Genomic DNA, 24,934 nt, shown 5'->3' with positions numbered 1-24,934 from the left:
TCTGGAATGCAGGCCTTTAATCCCAGCACTCAGGAGGTAGAGGAAAGTGGATCTCTGTGAATTTGAGGCCAGCCTGGTCTACAGCATGAGTTTCAGGACAGCCAGAAACTTGGTTTGGAGAACCCAAACCAGACTAAACCAAGCAACAGCAAAAGCAACAACAGTTAACAGCATTTTCCTCTCAGTTACTGGCTAGTGAAACGTACAAAAAAGAATCAAAACACTCAAATCTATTTTTCTTAAATTGTAGCTTTATTTGGAGGAGAAGTTTCCATATGTAATGTTAACACCATCAAACAACTTCGGATAAACCATTCAAAAAGTAACATTTTGTTTTATAAGGGTCTCTCTTTACTTCCTGTGCTTTGCCTTCTAGTTAAGGGAAGATCACTTTATAGTCAAAATTACTTTATAGTACAAATGAGCTAAACCCCATTCTGTACTGAGAATGTGGGAGATCAGAGGCTTCATCCAGGAGGTGTTAAAGTCACATTATCAGTATTCAAGGAAAAACCAACACCAATTAAGACGACACAAGACCCTATTTTTGTCTTGATAATTTACACGAGCCGGTCATCCCAATAAATTAATACAAACATACAGTACATTTGATTGGAAATTGTAAGAACAATCCTAAAAAATACCTACCCACATATATTAAATAAACACATCGCTACAGTATGATTAAAACGTAAAACAATGAGCACGTCTAATGTTTTCTTATGAACATATTGCTTCTGGTCATACAGTTGAAAGAATCTGTGTCACACCCACACCCCCATACCCTAATGGCACAAAGCAATGGCTTGATGTTATGGAAATGGGACTTTATAGGACAATATGGTGCCATTAACTCCAACCGTACTTATACTGGAATTGAAAGTGAAAGTCTTTCTTTGACACACTTTGGCTTTATGTATTCAGGTCTTCATATTTCTAGAACGTGACAGTGACATTCTTACATGTATGTGGTCCTAAGATAAGCACTATGTGTGAAACATTGTTTTAGGATCAGTTTTCTACACTCATGGGACTTATAGTAAAGAAAACACGATTAACAGTGGCTTTTATGCAAATGAAGTTTCCCTTGTCTCTGTGAGGCAAACCCTGGCACCTCAGCACCAAAACTGGCCCCAAATGAGCCACTCTGAACCATTTTCTGACTTGCCAGAAAGCTGGTTTTGGTGTTTTTGCTTTGTTTAAATAATAAATCTCTTTTATTTAAAAAGCATTTGATTTAATGCAGTGTAATTTAAATTTTATCTCTATGGGTGTTTCATCTGCATTCATAACTCTGCACATGTGCATGCCTGACCTGATGCCCTCAGGCCAAAAGAGAGTCAGAGATGCTTGTGAGCCACCTTGTTTGTGCTGGGAAATCTAACCTGGGTTCTTTGGAAGAGCAGTGGGTGCTCCACCTTGAACCACTCTCCTGAACCCCCCAAAGCCATGTGATTGTAAATGAGATCTAGTCATGGCTACGTGCAGCCTAACTCCTCACTCCTGTCAGTGTTTGCTTTACATTGCATAATTCCACAATAGCTAAAAACACATGCAGCAGGCAAACTTGGCGATTAGCGTTTAAAGAGGTCCACTTCCTTCTATAGTACACAGCTTGTATATAATTTCTCCTTTACCCATTTTGATGAGGGAGAAGGACTTCTGAGGTCTTTTGATAGTTCTTTAGAACTTGTTTTTTTTTGTCACCTAATTTTCTTAGCTACTAGCTGCTTCTTTCATGTAAACGAGTATATTTAACTCCTCAAGGGAAGCTGTTTGCTTAGTAAAGGAAGGAAAGCGAAGGCAGGGCCCACAAAGCATTAGGAAAACAATTTTAATGTTCCATAACCAGGTAGCTAGGATTTTGTCAATTAAAAAGGAATGTAATGACCTTAGTTAACAATAGCTAGATTACAGAGAATGTGGTATTAATGATTTATTTGTATATCTAAGTGGTATCTACAATTTAGAGGCAACTTTCTAGCTAACTGAGCAGGATTTGAGATTATCTTTTTATATATAATATAGAAAAGAGAAAATAAATATTAGCCTCATAGTAAAGGACTCATGCCTGAACACACAGTTTGTTGGTTTTGAATATAATACAGAAACGAATTGGTTTCAAGTTGTGCTTGCTTCTACATCTTCTAAAGCTTTGCTGCTGGCTTGCTGACAGGGAAAAACATCCCCATCAAACCCATGCCCACTATGTGCCTTCTTTATGCCCCTCACGATCAAAGTGCTTGGTCAAGTGTGTTTTTGAGTCAGATTCTCCAAAACATCAATTACTTTCTGATTTTAGGGCAGACAGAGCCCACTGGAAGTCATTACTAATACATCAAAGTTAACATTAACCCATTTATTTGGTTGGACCATACAGGAATGTCTGCATTTACCTTACCCTACCATTTCAACCTCTAGAAACGATCATTGCATATGGTTTACTTTGCTGTATTTTGGAAACTGTAATCAAAAGAGTCATTTGGGCCCTGGGAGAACATGAATTAACACACCATTGGGGATTGCTATTGCACTTATTGGCGGTGACCCTTCCTTTTGTCAGGTAACCACAAGTGGAGGCAGATGTGCAACACAGAGATGGAAGAACAGGGATCCTCCACATTGTTCTGTCTTCAAACTAGCTTCGTCACTTGTAGGATTGCTGTAAACATTCCTCTCAATGGAATAGCCTGTCCAACAGAAGTCTCACCCTTGAAAGAGACCACGCAAGGTAGGGGTTGAGATGTGGCACAGTCTGGACATGACATCGTCGCAGTTTTGACTTCTCAGGTAAGTTGAAATTCTCCCCCCCAAGTCCTTCCCACTCCTAAAATTGTCCTGAGAAGTTGATTGGATAGTTTAGGAGCTGCCTCTCGTCGGGTTCAGAGAGCTGGACGTAACATTCATTCTCAGTTAAAAAATGAAATGGCATGTTAGTGCACGCCTTTAATCCCAGCACTCAGGAGGCAGAGGCAGGCGGATCTCTGTGAGTTTGAGGCCAGCCTGGTCCACAGAGTGAGTTCCAGGACAGCCAGGGCTACATAGAAGACACTTGGCTCTTTTGGTCATTCATCTTGGCAGGGATAAAAGTTTAATTGATTGCATTGACATATGTTAGGAACTTTTTACAATAAAACAATGAAAAATTATAATAAAAAGGTACATTTGACATAAAAAAGCTTCCCTTTTAAGGGATTTGAACAAGATTTTATGAAGATTGTATGTGTGTTTGTGTTGGGGTGGGTATTTACACTCACGCCAGTGCCTCCAGAGGCCAGAAGAGGGCATCGGATCCCTTGGAACTGGAGTGGCTGAGTCATCTAAACCCAGAGTTTTTAAACATGGAAAAAAGCATGGACCCCAGGGGTGGGAGGGAGCCTCCTCTCTGGCTCTAGGGAGGTAGGTGTAGACAGCTGCAATGGGCTGCAACCTCCCCACCCTGCCTCCGTGGCTCGGCTGACTTTTAGCTAAGTGATGTTTTCTGCATCTTTAGTCTGCTGTGGGTGAGGAAGGCTTGCTGGCAGTGCTGTGCTGTGTAAGTCCTGGCTGGTAGGCCCCACCGAGCAAGGAAAGCACACCTGAACAATGCCTGGTGATCACAGTTACTGCCATCTCCCTCGCTGTCCCTGCCCAACCCCTCCCTTCACCCTCATCCCCAGGTGTGAAACTGGAGGCCAGTGGGGATTTTAACCAATGGAAAGCAACCTTGTCAGTCCAAAAAAAAAAAAAAAAAAAAAAAAAAAGCAGAAATGTGATAGTTTAGCATGATTATGCTTGGTTTTTTATCTGAATATTTGCAACCGTATTTATGAGTGCTATAAAATTTCAAAAACTTCTCTGTTCTGTGACGGCGTAGAGGAGAAGGGTAGTATAAGGATGGTGGATTGGGGCTGTTAGGCATGTACAAAGCCCTGGGTTAAAACCAAGCACGGCAGCACTCAGGAAGCTAGAGGCAGGAAGATCAGAAGCTCATGTGATCTTCAGCTACCCATGAGTGGTTGGTAAGCCTGGTTACATAAGACCATGTCCCAGAACAATAACAACAACAAAACAATTTCCGCCCCCAGAACAACCAATAAGTGCTGTTAAGAAAAACAGGAGATGGGCCGCTTTCCTAAGATCAGTCCAAGAAAGCCGAAAGGGCCAAATGAGCCACATTTAAATGCAGCCACTTCACAATATTCGAATATATTGAGTAAATAATCCCTTATCGTACAGCATTAAACTGCACCGTGTCACAATACTGCATCAGTATCATATATTTCAAAATCTGTATAAAATATTATGTGGAACAACAAACAAAAATTACTTAATCTTTAAAAAGTTCATTACAAAGTTGACTGTATAAAGTGCTAAAACATAATCCATATATACAAAATGTTGTTGTTTAAGAAAATAATGAGACCCAGTTTTAGAATAAAATAATTTTATACAAAAGAGGGTATTGCAGTCAAATCAATATTTTTTAAAAAAACATTTAAAAGAAATATTGAAATGTGTTAGTTCAGAACAGCTGTAAGCGCGAGCGCTTTCACACCAGCACGCGGTTCGGTTCTGCAGGTACCACGGGGGCTGAGTGAGAATGGCCTCCCGGCCGAGACAGTCACCGACGGGATGGGTACTTGGAAGACCAGTCTATCCTGCCGTGCACAGGCTGGGCGGCTGGAGGTCGTGGAATCAACCCAGGAGTGCTCCTAGGCTGGGTGTGAAAAAAAGGCCGCCCCGGGTGAGGTCTCATGGCCTTCAGGGAAGAATAGCCTGCAATGGAAGAGAAACGCTGAACTGACCCACGTGGGACCCAAGCAGGAAAGCGCGGCACAGGACAGATGTCTGGGACATCCAGGAGGAACATTAGTCTGCCTCCTGCAGGCAACAAGAAATCTTCCAAAGAAGACTCGTCTAGTCAGAATCCCAGTGCTACTTTTGGCCACTCCTTTTCTCTCATCTACAATCTGTCAGAAAATCCTGTTGGCCCTCGGTCCCCTGTGGACTCAGAAGCTGGTGAATTGTTATCAGCCGTTAACAACCCTGGCCTAAGCTATGGCTCCTGCGTCTAACATTGCTCCCATTTACTCTGCTGGCAACTACCAGCTGGAGGGCACCTGTGCAAATGGCGGTCCACACAGAACCTCCTGCTGATCCCAACATCAGCCAATGACAATACGCTCAGTGCTTTCTACAGGGGCTCATTCTCCCGGCTCTATCATCCCTGACTTCCTCTGCTACTCCCCCTGTCTCTTTCTTGCCCCTGTGCAGCCTGTATTTTGGCCTCTCCACTGTTCCCTGGATTTGCTAAGCTTGAGATGCTCAAAAGCCTGTCTACTTAGGAATCCCATGCCAGTCACAGTGCTGGAGTGCTGGTCCACTGACCTCCTCCCCGTCTTTGGCTTTTTCCTTAGCACTTATGAACATAGGACTTTAGTATATATAATTATACATACACACACATTTATGTAATGTAAAAGCAAATGTAAATATATATTTACATTTATTCATTGCACACGTGATCTATAGACGGGCAGGGAGCGCTGCCTGCCTCCTTCTGTCCACACTGTTTCTGCATAACAGCTGTTAGGTAACTACTGAATGACGTCACAGATGTTTGGAAACGTAACTCACCAGGGGAGGGGTCGGCCAGGGGCGCCAGGTGTACCCTCTGCATAACAGAACCGATTTCTTTTTTCAGGAAGGAAGGGATGTAACCTCCAGTCAGTCCGCTGGAACTCGTGGAGCCTGAGCCAACTGAAGTGTGGAAAGGAAAGTCATTACTACAGAGACACACTCAGTGACACCAGAGTGCACAACAGTTTATTTTTAACTTTTTGGGAAAGAAAAAAAAAAAAGAACGAGGAGAGTTCTGAGAACGCGATCCACTATACTACAGTCAGAGAGGCCAGCCCCACACAATCCACCATCCCACAGTCAGAGAGGCCAGCCCCGGCACAGAAGCGCCTTCCCTGACATAGCATCTATGCAGGTGGCTGTTAAACTAAACAAGGAACCTATTGGATAATTTCCATGTTGTTTTCCAAAGAATTGGTTTAGCCTGTTCTGAAACTTTTTCTACCCCATCCTATAGGATATCCTTTATGTCAGTTATATATAAAGTACAGTTGAACATAATTCACTTAACTGATCGTACACATAGGTAATCTTATTTGTTTAGGATATATATATACCAAATATCCTGTTGATAATTAGAAAAACTAACCAACAATAAAAATATTTTTAAACTGTACACGCCTTTAGTCCCAACACTTGGGAGACAGAGGCGCGTGGATCTCTGTGAGTTTGAGGCCAGCCTGGTCTACAAAGTGAGTTCTAGGACAGCCAGAGCTGTTACACAGAGAAACCCTGTCTTGAACAAACAGATATATACATATATATTTAAATTTATTATTATTGTGTCTGTATGCTGTGTGTGGCTGTATGAATGCCATGGCGAGCACGTGGACACCGGCGGGGTTAGTTCTCTCCTTCCACCTTGACATAGGTTCCAGGAATTGAACTCAGGGCTCCAGGCTTGCACAGCAAGAACCATTAGCTGCCGAGCCATAGCATTGGCCCCTAATAAAAATGTCCTAAAAATTCATCGGTTATGTCTACCTGCCATTACTCTTTCCCTCATTCCCTGTCCCTCTCTTTTCTGACGTAAAGTCTCACTACAAGAGCCCAGGCTGGCCCCACACGGGCAGTCTTCCTGCCTTAGGTTCCCAACTGCTGGGATTGTAGGTGTGTACCATCAGCTCATGTATATCATTTCCATCTGAGAGTGGGGTGAGGGCGGACCACAAGCTGCCCTCTTCTGTATCCCAGGAGGTTAATGGTATAACGTGAAATAGCAGGTAACCAGCTAACACAGACAGAAGAATGAGTGTTTCTAATACTGACCATCATGACTTAAAAGCATGCAGGGATGATGGAGAATGATATTACTGGCCACTGAACAGACACAAGTTGCACCTGTGAGGAAGTGCTAATGGTACAGTTGCTTTGTCTTGACAGCAAAAAAGGCATTCAATAATTGCTTAAGGCAGAGTGGGAACACGTCCTGGGGTGTACCTATAAGGTTGGTCAGATATAGTCATTGTGCAGTACTGGTTAATAAGGAGATAGGAAGAAAAATGAGAGGAGAATTTGAGCAAGTCTTCACTGCCCCCTGAGGGGGGAAAATCAATAAACATGAGTGGTGTGGAATGTCCTTCTGTCTATATGTTGCTTTTATTGGTTAATGGATAAAGAACTGGCTTGGCCTATAGCATGGGAGAAGGAAGGTGGAGTTAGAGAGACGCTATGGAGCCACTGCCGGAGATAGACGTGCTGAAACTTTGCTGGTAGGCCATGGCCTCATGGTGATATACAGATTAATAGAAATGGGTTAAATTAAGATGTAAGAATTAGCCAATAAGAAACTAGAGCTAATGGGCCAAGCAGTGTTTTGATTAATACAGTTTCTGTGTGATTATTTCCAGTCTAAGCTAGCTGGGTGGCCGGGAAGAACAAGTGGCCTCCTTCCAACACACGAAGAACAAACTTTATTCTTAAAGACATACAAGTTTAGACACAGGATACCATTTTACATCAGATCAAGACTCACTTTAGTCTTGGGTACCAAATGTCACCAAGGAGGCACAACTCCTTCACCTAGCTGGGGAGCAATCTGACAAGATCTTTAAAGCCCAAGATGGTGCACCCTTCATCTAAAATGCTGATTCCAGCAGAGGACCTGGTGCCTGTGTGCACACCAACATGGACACAGTAGTGTATGGTGTGGGGTGGTGCATGGCAGTGCAGGGCAGTGGGGGAATGGGGTGGTGTGTGGGAGGGAGGACTTAGGTAGACTCTGGGCCTTGAGTGTGTTCTTAGGTGGCATGATGGGAACCTGGACACTGTATTCCTAAGTGGAATCTAATGGAAGAAGGGGAGTGGGGAGGGTTAGGTGTCTACTAGGTGCTGTGGAAGAGGAGCTAGCTCTCAGCAAGGGCTCGGAAACAGCATGGGGAAATTGCACCTGGCTAATCAGTATGGAGGACTTTATTTTTTAATATGCAAACAGGGGGTGGGTGCTAATAACCTGTCCATCTTCCAATCAGAAGGGATTCCGATGCTGTGGGAAGGGCAGGCTTACCAGTCGGAAAGTCCAGTTGGCTCAGAGAAGACCAAACCAACATTGACCTTAGGGCCCGGTGCCCAAAGCACACCAGGGTCAAATTTGCTAAGTTTTTAAACTTGTTTTTGGTTTTCCCCTGGGTCAGGGACTGCTCTGCTTCCCATCTCCCTGGAGGACAGAAAGCTGTGGGAGCTGAACCCCGAGGGCTACTGTCCAGAAAGGGAACAAGAGAAGAGAAGAGAAGCCCAAGAGAGGCCCGTGTTTTAGACCAGGAAGGCCTCATCTCACAGTTCTCGATGTGCCCTTCCCTCAGCCCTGCAGCATCCAGAGAACCATTACTTACCTGAAGTTATTTTGCTCACTACCGAAACTGTTCCTGAAGATTTCCCAGACAAACCAGAACTGGACCATGGGTTTGATGGAGGAAAGTCCTTGCCTGGATTCGGAAGGACGCCATTTCTTAGATTTATTCCTAGTAGAGAAGAAAATGAACTTAAAATGCAAAATAAACCAGACAGACAGAAGCAGTGGTACATCTCACAATGAAATATTAGTCGGCCCTAAAAAGAACGGGGTCTTGCCATCTGCTGTGACATAGACGTTAGCCCACAGGAAACAAGCTGACACACAAAGAAAAAGATTGCATGATCTCACTCACATGGGGAATCTAAAAAAAAAAATTTTAAAAATATAGAGATTATAAAATAAATACATAGAGATAATTGACAAAACAAAACAAAACCTAAAACCCTAAAAACCAAGCCTACAGTTGTTGCCAGGGGGCACAGGGACAAACAGAAGGAATGTGAAAGTGACAGTCTGAGACCAGAGTTGGATCTGCTATCTCGGCACGGCTCTAAAAGCCAATTACCTGAGGACCACAGGTAACAAAACTCAACTACATATGAAAGCTTTCCTAAAAGTGTACATTTTTGTTGTTATTGCCATAAAAACAAATAATAGTAACTCCATAAGAGAGTGGATACTTTGTCACTGTTAGGTCCAAAGCAGCCCCACCCCCGGTGGCATAACAGCTGACAGTGAGGTAGATTACAGTCTGGCTCAGGTCAGGCTGGACTCTGACTAGGTAAACAGAAGGATTGCAGGTAGATAACAAAAGCCCCAAATCAGCATTCCTTGGACACATGTGAAGTGGGATTCTGTTTATCAGGAAGAGCCAATATTTCCTTATCTCCCACTACAGAAGACAACCTCCAGTAATGGGTGCCTAGTTCCCTACTAACACACACTGTAATACATATCAGAGTCCCCAGACTAGCTCCCAGGTTATTTTGGCTTGCATGCCTCTCCCACCCGCAGCTACCTGCTCCCCTTAAAACTGGCTAGTCTTTCTGACTTCCAATAGATAGTCACAGCAGATTTGAATTTCCCCAGATAAACGGTTCCTTCTACCCATGGAGTGGTCCAGTTTGGGGGTCCCACTGCACCCTTGCTGTGGTGGTTTGAAGAGGAATGGCCCCGTAGGCTCATATATTTGACTGCTTGGTCATTTGGGACTAATGCTACTTGAGAGGGATTAAGAGGTGATTTTGTTGGAGGAAGTGTCACTGGGGGTGGGCTTTGATTTCAAAAGCTCAAGCCAGGTCCAGTGCCCCTTTCTTCCTCCTGCCTGTGGATCTGGATGAAGAACTCTCCCAGTTCCTTCTCTAGCACCATGTCTGTCTGGGTGCCACCATGCTGACAACAGACTAAACTGCAAGCCAGTCCCAACTAAATGTTTTCCTTTATAAGAGCTGCTGTGGTCACTGTTATGGTTAATTGTCACTTTAAGAGACAAGCCACGCCCACTCCCGGCGACCCCTGACCTCCTCTCTCCATCTTGATTCTCATTGTTCCCCTTTTGGGCAAGCGCTCCCTCTTTCCCACTTTCTCTTCTCTGTCTCTCTCGTTCTCTTCTCCTTCCCCCCTCAAGTAATAAATATCCAATTCTATTCTGTATGATATGTCTGTCCATGTGCCTTCTACCCTCCGCCTGCTCACACCCCCGGGCTCGCTAGGACCAGCCCTGCTCTGTGGGCCCGCTGCCTACTGCCACGGGGGATCTTGTAGCATTTTTAACAGTCATGGTGTCTTTTCACAGCAGTAGCACACTGACTAAGACACTTACAGCCACCCTAGTGTGTTTCTTGCTATTTATGTGTAACCTGTGACATGATGTTAGATGTCTTGATCAGACACAGTAAAGATCATTTGAAATGTAAAATAAATCTTATATGAAATTTCAAAAATAAAATATAGAACACACGAAATTTCTGTGGTACAAAACCCTCTAGAAACTGATGATGATGTCATCTGACAGAGGCAAAGGGAAGAGGCCATCTTTGCATGGAGTGGGTTGTCTCATTTGAGAGTAGTCTGAGAAGTTTTCTTAGGCCTCAACTAACAGATCTGTCCACGTCTTGACTTTCTGGTGCTCTCCCTCAGGAGGACTCCTTCAGGACTCCTAAACATTCTCATTTGCCCTCTGCCCAGATGACTTCTTATCACTCAAGTTCTCTCCATTCCCCACCCCCACCCCATGCTCTGCAGCCCTCAGTTTCTTTCTGTGTCTGTTGCCTGAGGCTCCACCTTCTCAAGTGGCCTGGACCACCCTCGATGTTAGCTGCTGCTGACTTCACTGTGCCAACAAGCCTCATTAATACTGCTTCTTCCCACGCAAGGCCACCCAGGACAGAAGAGAGTAGCCTTGAAGCTGACCTCAGGACAAACCTCTGCCATGCTCCATGTCCTTGCTGATGCCAGGCTCTGCAGTTGCTCTTTAGAGCTGAGGCTCACCCACCCTTTACCACCCTCCTTCCGCCTGGATCCCTCCACACTTGTCACCCCGGGAACTATCAGTCTAGACGTCTAGGACCGCAATGTCAAAACCCCGATAGCCGGCCTGGATTCCCCATACTCCCAACCACAGGGGAACACTTTAATGCATCAGGACTGTACTCCCAGACCGGCTTCTGTGCCTCTCACCCAGGTGACAGCTGCAGCCTGCAGGCTCCTAACTGCATACTCTAGTCCTCCAATTAAGAACTTTCAAGGATTCTCTTATCTCAAAAAATTCTCTGGAAGAGAATCTATAAACACATGCGATCCCGGGGACAAAGACTGGTATTGGTGACCAGAGGCCAGGCGCGGGCACCCTCTCGGTTACCAGGCAAGTAGCGAGAGTGCTTCAAGTAGTGCTGCTTCGCTGCAGAGCGCTGGGTTGGCGTGTCTCTCCTCTGGGAGGAAGCCTGGGTCGAGACACTGGTTCCTGTGCCCACCGGCTCTGATGGCTTCAGGTCCAAAACGCTTTCAAACCTGAATCAAGAGAGTGTGGCTTAAGTCAGGAGACAGAAGCCATGACACATCATCAGAGAGATCCTGGTGACCCCAGATCCGAGTCAGCCTGCTCACAAGGCTGTAAGACACTTGCCTGCAGAGGGTGTCATCACTCTGTCTCTTCTTGTTTTTCACATCTATCCTGGTGAGAGAGGGACTGAAATCTAAGTCATCCAAGTCGGCCCATTCATCGGAGCCCTTGGTGGACCTGGAAATGAGACCCCATCTTCTCCTGCTCTTTGGCTTGATTTCGCCATTCTTGTGTTCCAGGCCAGCTAGAGTTTTCTGTGTATAAAGAAGAAGGAAAAGAAAAACCAACATTAACGGGGTTCATCTACCAATAAACTGTGCGTTTGCTTGAGAGTGTGAGTGTGTATGTGTGTGTGTGTGTGTGTATGTGTGTCTGTCTGTCTGTGTGCATGCTGGGGACGGAATCCGCAGCTTGTACATTATAGCTAGGTGCTGTATATTACCCTGAGCCGTAACCTCAGCCCATGTTCAATTTCTATTCTGCATTTCCTTTGTTACAGCAGGAAGGACCTGGAGTACCCACCAGGCCTCATTCATCTGCAGGGGCACCTGTGGAAAGTGCAGACCCACACTGCCTGCCTCTAACTCATCCTGCACCAACCACAGTTTTTCATTTTTCCTTTTGTAAACAAAAGTTCACAAAGTTACATGGAACAAGAATGTAAGAAGGAAGATATAATAAAGTATCCCTAGTATCCTCCTGATGCTGTGACAGAGCAGAGCAATTCCATGTTCCGGTCTGTCCTGGCGAGGAAGCTGAGATGACAGGAACCCGAGGCAACAGTCCCGTTAACATCCATGGTCAAGAGTAGACAGCAATGAACGAATACATGTGTGCTCATGCTCAGTTCACGCTCTCCATGCATAAAGGCCAGTGCCTAGCCGTGGACTGGTGCTGTGCACATCGAGGGTGGGGCTTCCCACCTCAGTGCACCCAGTTAGGAAAGCCCTTGGGCTGGGGAGGTGGTGCTGCGGCTCTAAGCACATGCTGCTCCTGCAGAGGACTGGAGTTCAGCTCTTAGCACCCACATCAGACACCTTGTAATCATGACCGTAATTCACCAGAGAATTCAACACTTCTGACCTCGGAGCATGCACACACCACACACACACAGACATACACAGACACACACACACTTTTACATAATGAAAATAAATCTTAAGAAAAAAAGATTCCCTCCTAAGCATGCCCAAAGGCTAACCTAATTGAGACAATTCCTCACTAGACTTGGTCTCTGGATGGGTCTACATTGCGTCAGGCTGACAAAGCAAACCACCATAGGGCATACAATTCTTCTGACATATTAGAAAGATGGCTAAATTCTAACTTGGGCCTTTGTTATAACAGACAAGCGATTATTGTAAATCTTGGTCATCCTGCTGTATTATATCTAACGATGCAAGCGATGGCTTTTCAGTAGCCTGGGAATTATCTCTGATAAAATCTTTGATGTACAGAATTAGTACAACGGGATTTCCAAACAGGTCACTTCCCAGTCTTGAGAAGGAGTAAAGTACCAAGAGATGGATGCCCACAAGCCCTGGGACATACACATTGTTCTGGTGGACAGTTGTCCAGAAGAGGGCCCTCTTGTGCATGAAGGTATAGGGTGTGAGACGTGACAGCATTGTGAAGCAAAGGGTAACTCCAGCCCTTTGGCAGGTTGTCATTCTACTGATCCAGCACACACTGTTTATTTAAAAATCAGCTGAACAAAGATTTGTGCTCACTTAGCAGCCCAGCATTGACATCAATTCATAATAATAATATAAAACAGTCTACAGACAGAAGAATGATTTCAGTTCCTTAGGATTTTCATTACAGGTATTAGGACCTTCCATTGTCAAACTGGTCTGGGAGAGGGGATATAAATTAAGATCTTCTTCCTCAGATGAAGAAACTGACTCCGTGGGAACGAACAACAGTGCCCAGTGCTTACTGACATATTAGTTAGGGTTTCTATAGCTGTGAGAAAACATCGTGACCAAAAGCACGCTATGGAGGAAATGGCTTATTTCATTTTCCAATTCATCTCTGAGGGAAGTCAGGGCAAGAGCTCAAGCAGGGGAGGCACCTGGAGGCAGGAAAAGGAACAGAAGCCATGGCAACTGTCTTGTTCCTCAAGTCTTGCTCCCCACTCTTTCTTATACATCCAGAATCAACAATGGTGGGACTACTATATGTCACCCACATCAACCACTAATTAAAAGAATATACCACAGGCTTGGCCACAGGCCAATATAATGGGGGACATTTTCTCACTTGAGGATCCCTCTTCTCAACTAACTCTAGCTTGTATCAACGGTGTGGGAGAATTGTCTGTATTCTGTCAATCATGTTTTAAATAAATGCTGGTTGGCCAGGAAGTATAGGTGGGTCAACCAGACAGAAAGTAGAGGTGGGGCAATGAGAACAGGAGTATTCTGGGAAGTAGGAAGTTCCCTCCCCAATCCTGCCCAGACCACGGAAAAAGCAAGATGCAATCTGCCCGGCTGAGAAAGGTACTGAGCCATGTGGCTAACATAGGTAAGAATAATGGGTTAATATAAGCTACAAGAGCTAATAAGTAGCCTGAGCTAATGGGCCAATCAGTTTTATAACTTATGGAGATGTGTGTGTGATTTTCTTTGGGGCTTGCTGGCTGTGGGGAACTGGGCAGGACATAAACCCCAACAAGTCAGCCCTCATGTTACATATCAATCTGACATAAAACATGTTAGCACTATATATATTTTGATATTATATACTAGGTACTATTCTAAATTCTTCTCAAGTATTAACAAATTCAGGCCTCAAAACATTTACTTTAGGTGAACATTATAATTGTTTCTATTTAACAGGTGAGATATATGGAGCACTGAAGCCAGGTAATTTGCTTAAGGGTACCAAGCTGTTGAAGAACAGAAATCTGGTTATAGAGTCCAGCTTGCTATCATTACTCCAGTTACTAGCAGGAGTGTGTGATGGTTTGAATTAGAACGACCATAGGCTCAGATGTTTGTGTACTTGGTCTTCAGTTGGTGGTGCTGTTTGGGTAGGGTTAGGTCACGTGCCCTGGCTGGAGGGAGTATGTCACTGGGGTGGGCTTTGTGGTTTTAAAGTCATGCACCATCCCAGCGTGCTCTTTTTGCTTGGTATCTGCAGCTCAAGATGTAAGCCCTCAGCCTCCTGCCCCTACTGTCATGCCTTTGTTCTGCTGTCATGGGCTCTGGAAACATTCACCCAAATAAACCCCTTCTCTAAGTCACCTTTGTCATGGTGTTTACCAGAGCAACAGCAAAAGACCTAATACAGAACGGTACTGTTAATGGAAAAGCCAGAAACTGAATTCAGACTTTCTATTAAGGGCCTTCTCACAATGCCATGGTACTGGGGAAATACAAGTATAAGATTTCATGCACCGAAAAGGAAAATATTTCACACAATATTTGTATCCAGAAGAGAATTAACTGAGACTACAGTTTCTTTGTGAACACATGACACTCACTGGCTGAAGAGTCTTGTTGTGGAGGGATGGGAAGAATGTTGGGCTTGGCTTGCCCTCCTGAAGATGGCTGAGCTGATGATCTGTCCTGGAAGTTTCACCTTTGTAGGGGTACACAAAATGCTGAGGGGGCTGATTGGTTTGGTTTGGTCGTGAAGAAATCAGTGTTTGTGCCTTGGGTGGGGGCTGGGCAGGAGGGGCTGGCTTGATGTGAGGAGGTGGGGCTGTCTTGTCTTGGACATCTTTCTGTGGTTTTCCTGAATCCCGTGTGATGCCGCCCAGTGGGTGTCCAATCTGGAAGTAAGGATATCGAAGTGCCTGGAATGATAAATGAGGTATTAGAAGGAAAAGTCCAGAAGGGACAGTAAACACCATCAGGACCAATGGACTATAGCTCATGTGGCCAGTTCACTACAGGCTCTTAGCCCCAACCTGCTATAAAATAATATACTGTATTGGTAACCCCCTTCTGTCTTTCTGTATCTGAGTTAATATAAAATTTACATATTCGTTGCAATACTTAAAATTATTTGGATAAAGCAGATGGTATGAATCTGGGAATGGTGGGACATGCCCATAATCCTAGCACTCAGGAAAGCGGAGGCAGGAGGATCAGAAGTTAAAGGCTAGACTTGGTCAAACAGAAAGTTCAGGCTGGATTATATATATAAGATCTTGTCTCAAAACCAGCTAACCAACAACAAGAACAGCAAAGCAGGCAGGAGGTATCTCTGCCATACCCAGGCTGCACCAAGAGTACAACACAGGACACACTCAGACCTTCCCAGAAGACAAGGGTTGGCTGCCAGTTGATCGATAATTGAGTTCCCGGTTAACCAACGCATAAACCTTAATGTGCAGAAGCTTACAATTCTTTATGAAATTCTATTTGTAGTCTCTGGATTTGTTAATGGAAACACTGAAAATAACAATATTTTCTTAATGAGTCTGGATCATAAACATCTATAATTAGTGTGTGTTAAGTGCAGCCTCAAAGGCCTGGACTATGGCATGTAACTAGAAAGAATACTTTGCAGCCCCTGGCACTTTTGAAAGTCTGATCTGATATGGGGGCATTTTTAGCTTTTCTGATACCATTCCTCCATTGGTTTTAGTTATATGAGTTTTCTTGTGATTTGTTTAACTTAATATTTTATAGGTATTTTATAGGAAATAAAGTGGCTCATCAGAAATTTTCCTTGCTGCCCTAAAACCATTTGTGAATTTTACCATCAGAAGTGCATGGCTTTTCTAATCGTGTCTGATCAGCCAGAGGCTGCTGGCACTAGGCTGTGGCTGCCTCTTTAGGACGTCAGGAAAGAACTTCCCACCCCTTTTGCTATCCCCAGCTATTACTTCTCCAGCTACCACAGATTCGACCTCCACACGGGCATCTTCTTCCGACAGCTCCGCCGCTTCTACGATAAAGGCTTACAGATCATCTTCTCTGGTCAGAGCTGGTATTTGATGGGATTAATTGTTCATGAGCCAAGCTGACAAAGGCTCAAACAGAACTAATGCAAAACCAGGCTTGCAGGCGGCAGGTGAGGGACAAGGGCTACCTTGGCTCTTTTGGGTACATTTCGTAATTTAGCAGTGTAGCTCAGGGGAAAGTAGGTGGAAAGACATTCAGAAGCCCTGTCACCTGGATTCTAGGCAGCTGCACTATCTGTACCAGTTACTGAATAAGTGAGTAGGGAAAATCATTCTCACTTTCTAAGATTTAATTTTCTTACCTACAGAAGGGAAAACAAAACTATTTACTGCATGGAGTCTTCATTAGGTAGAAATCACATGAAACATACCATGGCATGTACAGAGTACATAAAAAGGCCAGCTGCAGTTACTTGCCTAGCTGTGTCTGCCGGCCGTTCTGTCTCTGCTGTCTGTACACGAGGGAGCTGGGTTTGGTAAGCTACCTTTCAACAGTCAGTGCTGGCTCGTCACCAAACTACAGGGCAATCTGAACTCATAGAGAACACTTTTAAAATACCTTCGAAGACAGACAGACAGACATATACACACTTCTTTTCTGAGCCATTCTTTATTCCTTGACAATTTTACGTTTATCTTCATTTGTTGTTTTTTTTTTTTTTTTTGTTTCGAGACAGAGTTTCTCTGTGTAGCCCTGGCTGTCCTGGAACTCCTCTTGTTGACCAAACTGGCTTTGAACTCAGAGATGTGCCTGTCTCTGCCTCCTGAGAACTGGGACTAAAGGTGTGTGCCACCAAGCCCTGCTGACAATTCTATACTTATTTTCGTTTGCAGATTACATATATATTACACATTGTGATATATGTTGTATCAGATACCAATGTTAATGTTCAAAGCAAATAAGACTGTTTAATCTTAACTATTTTAATTATTTCCAACAAGTTTCAGATTACTTTACATCCCTCCAGTATTTTCAGTCATGTTACCAAATGAAATCTTGCCATGCAATTCACTGAAATACCCAGTGTGAGGTGCAGTTTTCCTAGGCAACACTTCAAACAGAACAAACCAGGCAAACCTGACTAGCGGTCGGTCGTTTCTTGGGATCCCACTGCAGCAGGTCTCTCAGGAGCTGAATGGCTTCACTGCTAGCATTTGGAATCAGAGTCTTTAAGTTATTGGGTATGCACTGGGGCCAGAGGAAATTCATAGCACTCGACAGCTGGTAGCCTTCAGGCCAGTCAGTCTGCAGGAAAAGACAGGAAACGCTGCTGAGTCGGTGCAGTGACTGGGGTTAGGAGTCTTCACGAGTGCCCGGAACCAGAGGCGATGGTCGCGTGACTCCACTAGGCAGGTGTTGATGGTGAGGCTCAGCTCCCCTAACACAGACTACAGAGCATGAAATCTGAGAGACAGCGGGAGAGACAGTGACTTGCCACCAGCTCAGCTTGTTTTACAACCTTTACAGAAGACTGTCCACCTTGGGAGGACAGGGGATTGAAGTCCATAGCATTTTCCCTGCTGTGCGCCCTGACACACGGGTTTTGGAAAATTGCTAGCATAGTATCTTTGAGGGGGAGGACCAAATAAAATAAAGTAAAGCAAAATACCTATTCCTGGCCCGGTAGATCTGTGAAACTCCATGTGTTCCTGTATCACCAATGACTAAATATTTACGCCGGGAGGACTACCAGAGACACAGCTGTCCTCTCCACACCCCGGTTCTCACGCTTCACATCTGGGGCCCTGGAGGCTGGAGCGAACGGTGGGAAATCTGGACGGAGAGGCTCGAGGCTCCTCCATCCTAACACTACTGTTCTGTAACGCATACCCTGATAGAATTTTGACCTCTCCCTGGAGCCAGCAGGCACCATGCACACCATCCACTCAGACAGTTCTTGGGTGAATGCTGAGTGTCCTGAAATAATTCAATATAAATCCTTGTCTTAAAAATGTCACTGTCCTTAAAAGATAAAAATAGGACATTTATTTTAAAATACAGCAAGGAAAAATGACAAAGGCCACCAGAGGGGTAGATATGAACACAAAGAGGAAGGAAGCCAGCAGAGGACTTTGAGAGCCTTATCATTAAAAGGGTGGCAGTAATGACCCATTCAAACAATTTAAAAAAAGATAAACTTTTTCTAGCATGTTTCAGGCCCTAGATTTGATACCTAGTGCCACACACAGATACACACACACACGCACAAAAAAAAAAAAAAAATGGAGAGGAGAGAGGAGAGAAAGAGAGATAGAGAGGTAAAATAAAGACAGATGAAACAGCAATAGTACTGAGAGCTGGGGAGATAGAGACAAGACGAATCTATTAACAGCAAAGAACACAGATACAGTGGAGAATGGAGAAGCAGGGAGGAGGAGGAGTGCCACTGAGCCCTATGGAGGAAGAGGGGGTCTTGACGGTCACTAAAGAGACATTCACTCAGGCGAGACACAGAAATGGGGACATTCCAGGGTACAGAGCTGGGCTGGGCACTGCAATGAAGCAAGAAGTTGAGGGGCTGGGCAATGAATGAATACTTTCAAGATTGTAACCAGGAAGGAAAATCTAGTTACAGACTGTCTGAAAGGTAAACTGAAGGGGAAAACCTGGAAGGTGGGCGGGGGGAGGGGCGGGAGAGGGGGCAAACAATGATGCCCACAGTTCCAGCTCCGACTCTGCAAAGACAAACAGCCTCAGCTGAGCATGGTGGTGCAGGCCTTTACTCCCGGCACTTCAAAAGGAGGCAGAGGCAGAGGCAGGCGGATCTCTGTGGAGTCCAGGCCAGCCTGGGCTACATGGTGAGACCCGTCTCAAAAATCCAAATCCAAACTCAAACCTAACAAACTCCAGAGTGATATGACACTCAGTCTCAAGACTGGCCCTCTAGGGACCATGATGAGACCACAGTTAGAAATGGACCACGAAGAAAGGAAGCAAGTTAAATGGTAAGCCCTGAGCTTCAAGGGATTTCAGTCAGAGACGATGGAGCAAGAAGAAAAGCCCCAAACAATGTTAAGGATCTGAACAGCTGTATAGGAGAGAAGCAGGGGTGCAGATTGCCTTCATGCCCACATAAATGGAGAAATTCTGTAAAGGGATGAGATGATACCCAGAGGAAGGAGAGAGATCCATGACAAACACCGCAGCTGTAAGCAGAAGGAAGGGGAGAAGCTGGCTCTGCCAGAGGACCTGGGCAGAGGAGTGCGGTCAAGGTCAAGAGAGAGACTCTAGAGCAGTCTGTGTGTTGGTGCTGCGCAGCACTGTGGAGAGGCCGAGCAGGAAGCTGCTGCCTATGGCTCATGGTCTATGGCATTACCTTCTTCGGTGTTCCCAACACTTGGCAAATTTTGAAAATCGTGTCAATTTCACTGGCCCCAGGGAAAAGAGGCCGAAGGGTGTACACCTCTGCCATGATGCAGCCCACTGCCCAGACATCAATGGGGGAGCTGTAGTTGGTAGACCTCAGGAGTACTTCTGGAGCCCTATACCTGAAAAGAAAAAGTTAACAGCTAGCTATTGCTTCTACTGGTCAGAAGGTAAATCCATTAACAAGTAACTCTTAATTAAAGTATATATATTTTCCTAAATCCAGTGTGATACATGGGCTTACATGGACTTGACAACTGTTATGGCCAATAATAAAAAAATCATAGTTTTAGGGTTGTGGAGATAGCTCAGTGGGTAAGGAAACTTGCATGCAAGTATGAGGACCTGAGTTCAAATCCCTAGCACCCAAGTAAAAAGTCAGGCATGGCTTCATGTGCCTGTCACTCCAGCATTCAGGAGTAGAGACAGGGGATTTCATGCACTTACTGGCTACCCGGCCCAGTCAAAAAGGTGAACTTTTCAGCTCACTGAGAGACCCTGTCTCAAGGAAATAAGGCTGACAGTGATAGAGGAAGACACTCAATGTCCTTCTCTAGCCTCTCCATGAGTGTGAGCACCCACACCCACTTGTAAGTACTATGTACACATATACAATACATATACTCTATACACACATGAGAGAGAGGGAGGAAGGAAGGACAGAAGAGAAATAGAAGTTGGGATCTACTCTAAGCCTTCTTAAACCTTTTCCATTTGTGACTCTTCTTCACGAGAAATTTTTATACCTCCTCAGGTATATAGGCATATTAAATAGGCATAAAAATTTAAGAAATTAATTTAATTAATTATGTAGTATACATATAATTTTACCATTTATTAAAGATGAAAGCAAAAATTTACCTAATGATTTCTTTTTTAAAGACAGGGTTTCTCTGTGTAGCCTGGTTGTCCTGGAACTTTCTATATAGACCAGGCTGGCCTTGAACTCAGCTATCTGCCTGCCTCTGCCTCCCAAATGCTAAGACTAATGGCGGGCACCATCACATTTGGCAAGACAGAGTGTTATGTAGCCCAGGCTGGCCATTATCACTCTGTAGCCAAGGGTGACCTTGGACTTCTGCTCCTCCTGCCCCCATCTCCCTGTGCTGGGATTTCAGGCACGAGCCAGCACACCTGGTTTAATGAGGTGCTGAGGGTTGAGCCAGGACTTGATGCATGGTTGGTGGGTACTCTATTCGCTGAGCCATAGTCTCAGCTCCATCTAATGACTTCCTTTTTTTAAAAAAAAATCTTATTTATTTATTATGTATACAACATTCTGCCTCCACGTATGCCTACGCACCAGAAGAGGGCGCCAGATCTCATTACAGATGGTTGTGAGCCACTATGTGGTTTCTGGGAATTGAACTCAGGACCTCTGGAAGAGCAGCCAGTGCTCTTAACCACTGAGCCATCTCTCCAACCCTGACTTCCTTTAAATGAAACTCAACTAGCAAATCAAACACCAACTTTAAAAGTCAAACACTCTAATACAATCCAATCCAAAGAGATACTGGAAATGGTAGGAAAATATTAAAAGTCTTTGTTTTCTACAGTTAAACTATTATGTTATTTTACAAGAGCAAAAAATTCATTCACATCACTGCAGTTACAACATATGATAGTCCTGAATCTGAGCTGCAAGGCTTTGGGCAGCCTCACTGGCACTGTGTGGCTGGCAGCATACGCACTGAAGAGCACACACGCCATGTGTTTGGAGCCAAAGCAGCAGTGAAGTGTGGAGGGCCGGACCACATTCTCCATTGCTTCTAGGAACAAAGGTAGAGATTGACCTCTGTGACCCCAAGGTGTGGCGGTACACGCCTTTAGTCCTGATGCCTGGGCGGCAGAGGCAGATTGACCTCTGTGACCTCAAGGCGTGGTAGTATACGCCTTTGGTCCCAACGCCTGGGAGGCAGAGACAAGCAGATCTCTGTGAGTTCAAGGTGATGTAGCACACGCCTTTAATCCCAGCGCACGTGCTTGGTAACTCTCTACCGCTGCGTCCCTGCCTACTCCCGAGGCATCATCTGGGATAATGGGCAGTGGACCAATCCAAGAGTGACACGTCAGAAGCGAGGACTGTTTCCTTTATAAGGGCTGGGTTCCCCTCATTCGGGGTCTCCGCTTTGGAAGCTGATGCTCTCCCTCTCAAGAGGCATTAAAGCTTTACTACAGAAGTATCCTAAGTGCCCCGCGTCGTTCTTGCTGGCGAGACGGTAGCGTGGGACAGTGAAGTCCTGCATGCAACCTGGGGTCACAGCCAGAAATCCTGACCCATTGCACAGCTGATTCTGAGTTAGTTCTCAGCTGTACACTCAGAAGCCTTTCACCATTGCCCAATTTATCACAACCCCTCATTCGGTTACCTGACCACATGCGGGACTGCAGCCCACAGTTTTAAAAGCTAGACTCCACTCCCCCCGAGTTGTCTACTAAGCATGTGTCTACTGGAGTGCCTCTTCCTCCTTCTCTTCCAATGCCTTTAAAGAATTCTGTGTGGGGGTGTGTGCACATGAGACAGGAGGTGTCGGGTCCCTCTGGAGCTGGGGTTACAAATGGCTGGTTATAAGCCACCCAATGAGGGTGGGGACTGCACTTGGGTCCTCTCTGAGAACAGGACCAGCTCTAGTGTTCAGCCACCTCTCTTGCACACAGGAATCCCCTCGGCATCTTCAGAAACACAGGACGGAATTGGGTGGGGAAAAAAAGAGAGAGCAGGGAAGAAGGTTGTGGGGGAAATACCCTCAGAAAAACTTTCATACAAAAATTATTTAGACAAGGGCTGGTGAATTGGCTTGGCCATTTAGAGCACAGGCTGCTTTTGCAGAGGAACCGGGTTCCGTTCCTAGCACCTACATGACAGCTCACAGCCATCTGTAATTCTAGTTCCAGAGGAGATGACCGCTCAGGCACCAGGCATGCACATGGTACACGTACACACATATATGCAGGCAAACACTCATACACATAAAATAATAAATCTAAATCTTTAAAAATTATTTAGACTGTGGACAGCATGTTGGCTTTCCTTTTAAAACTGCTTTGAACACAAGCTTATATCTTCATTCAGTAACAAAATACCTGTAGTGTTTGAACTATTGGTGTCATTTTAGTGAGAAGTTAATGTTTATGATTAATACTGTCCTCAGCATAAAGTTTTATTGTTTCTGTTGTTTTGATTTTTTTTTTTTTTTGAGACAGGATCTCACTATGTAACCCTGGCCAGCCTGGAACTCATGCTGGACCAGGCTGGCAAAGAACTCACAAAGATCCACCTGCCTCCTGGGATTAAGAAGTATGTGTCACCACAGTAATTTTGAGAGAAAAAGCCTTTACCATCTAGTAGACACATAGTCTGTGTATGGAGGTCTTGATCGGATTTCTCGGGCCAATCCAAAGTCTGCAATTTTCACAAGTTCTGGTCCCATGCAGAGGAGGTTCTCGGGCTTTAGGTCCCGGTGGAAGAAGCCTGCAGAGACAGTGAAGGAATCTAAATGCATGCTCCTTTCTGTACTGCACTCTGCAGCTCTAACATCTGACAACATCTGTAACAAACAACTCTAACATTGGCATTAAATGTATACTGTAACAACAACAAATACATACATACACACACATATAAAATCAAAAAATTTTTTTTAAGAGACCAAGGATTAGCCGGGTGAGGTGGAGCACACCTTTAATCCTAGTATTTGGGAGGTACAGGCAGGCTGATCTCTGTGAGTTTGAGGCTAGCCTGGTCTACAAAGTGAGTTTCAGGACAGTCAAGAGAAAACCTGGTCTTAAAAAACCACAACACACACACATACAGAGAGAGAGAGAGAGAGAGAGACAGACAGACAGACAGACAGGAAGGGAGGGAGGGAGGGAGAAAGACAGAGAGGACTGACGGGTATGGTCTACTCAGACCTATGATTCTGATACGGCTGTGACACTGTTTAAGAGGATTTACTAATTTGCCCAATGTGTAGCTCACATCGTGAGGAGCGAAGATCACTGACTGAATGAGAAGTCTCAGCCTCAGCAGTGCCGTGGAGACGCAGCAAGGACGATGTTTAATGTGAGAGTCTACCAGGCACACACAAACATACAGTGTCTAGCAAACCCAAACCACCTCCTCCCTGAGCTACCACCCACAGACATCACTCAGGGAGCTTCTCCATCTTACCGCAAGGCTTGAATAGAAAAGACAACTTAGCTGATGTCGCTGATGGTGTTATTAGTCATGCGTTATCATCTCTAACGTTATATCCTGTACCATCCTTGAAAGCTGTATCTGTAATAGGATCCTGACTGGATGTCGCCATTTTCATCCCTACAGCAGCTTGGCCAAAACTACCTAAAAACAATCTCTCCTTCTCAAACTCTAATACTATCATCAAGTACCCGGTAGTTCTGTTGAATATGTTCCTTTGGTAGTGATGGGCAGGCCCTGAATTTCCTTTAGAATACCTCTTGGCCTTTCTCCCTTTCACTCCGCCTTCCAAGCTGCTCTCCCTGCCTGGGACTGCACCATCACTTTTTCATAGTTCCTTTCTCCAGCTTCTTTGGACTCTACACATTCTAGTAATTTAAACACTGTCTCCCCCCCCCCCCCAACACACACACACACACCTTTGCCATAGCCTCTTTAAGTAATTTAATAAATCTGATCTCTTTTATTTCTACCTAAAGAGATAAATGTATTTTCTAACTGGGAGAGAACTCTGTGGTAAAGGATTTGACTAACATCCATGATGCCCTAGGTTCAGTCACCCATACTGCAAAGCGTATTTCCCAATACTGATCACCAGTTATATAGAGCGTGTTTCACTCAGGTGAAATTCGTCATTCTCTTTAAGTTTACTGTATTTACCTGCTGTGGAATAATCCTTTTATACACTGCAAAGATTTGTCACTTGGATTGGTTTCATAAAAGCCAGAGGCCAGGCAGGAATTATAGGCTGGACAAGTAAACTGAGAGGATTAGGAGGATGATGGGAGAAGGATGGAGTCAGAGGAGATGCTAGCCAGCCAAAGAAGCAGGACATGTAGAAATGAGGTAACAAGCCACGAATCACATGGCAAAGCATAGATAAGAAATATGGGTTAATTTAAATGTAAGAGTTAGCTAGTAAGAAGACGGAGCATTTATAATTAATATTAAGTTTTCGAGTCAGTTATTTGGGA

At 44.7% G+C, this 24,934-nt stretch overlaps 1 protein-coding gene across 1 annotated transcript in view; it reads right to left on the bottom strand.

The window, feature by feature from the left end:
• Positions 1 to 231: 231 nt before the first annotated feature.
• Cilk1 (ciliogenesis associated kinase 1) overlaps positions 232 to 24,934 on the bottom strand; it is a 42,283-nt gene continuing 17,580 nt past the window's right edge. Inside the window, exons 5-13 of the mRNA XM_087905406.1 lie at positions 23,102 to 23,234; positions 19,713 to 19,884; positions 17,474 to 17,641; positions 14,965 to 15,279; positions 11,541 to 11,731; positions 11,277 to 11,425; positions 8,454 to 8,582; positions 5,620 to 5,742; positions 232 to 4,758 (exon numbers count right to left, since the gene is read on the bottom strand). Of these exons, the coding sequence (XP_087761532.1) occupies positions 4,604 to 4,758; positions 5,620 to 5,742; positions 8,454 to 8,582; positions 11,277 to 11,425; positions 11,541 to 11,731; positions 14,965 to 15,279; positions 17,474 to 17,641; positions 19,713 to 19,884; positions 23,102 to 23,234 (1,535 nt within the window). The 3' untranslated portion in view covers positions 232 to 4,603. The remainder of the gene's footprint in view (positions 4,759 to 5,619; positions 5,743 to 8,453; positions 8,583 to 11,276; positions 11,426 to 11,540; positions 11,732 to 14,964; positions 15,280 to 17,473; positions 17,642 to 19,712; positions 19,885 to 23,101; positions 23,235 to 24,934) is intronic.

The sequence above is a fragment of the Myodes glareolus genome, chromosome 4, assembly GCF_982192425.1.
Source record: "Myodes glareolus chromosome 4, mMyoGla1.1, whole genome shotgun sequence".
In the NCBI taxonomy this organism is placed as follows: Eukaryota; Metazoa; Chordata; class Mammalia; order Rodentia; family Cricetidae; genus Myodes; species Myodes glareolus.
Note: the sequence above shows the minus strand (reverse complement) of the source record. Positions and strands in the feature narration are given on the sequence as shown.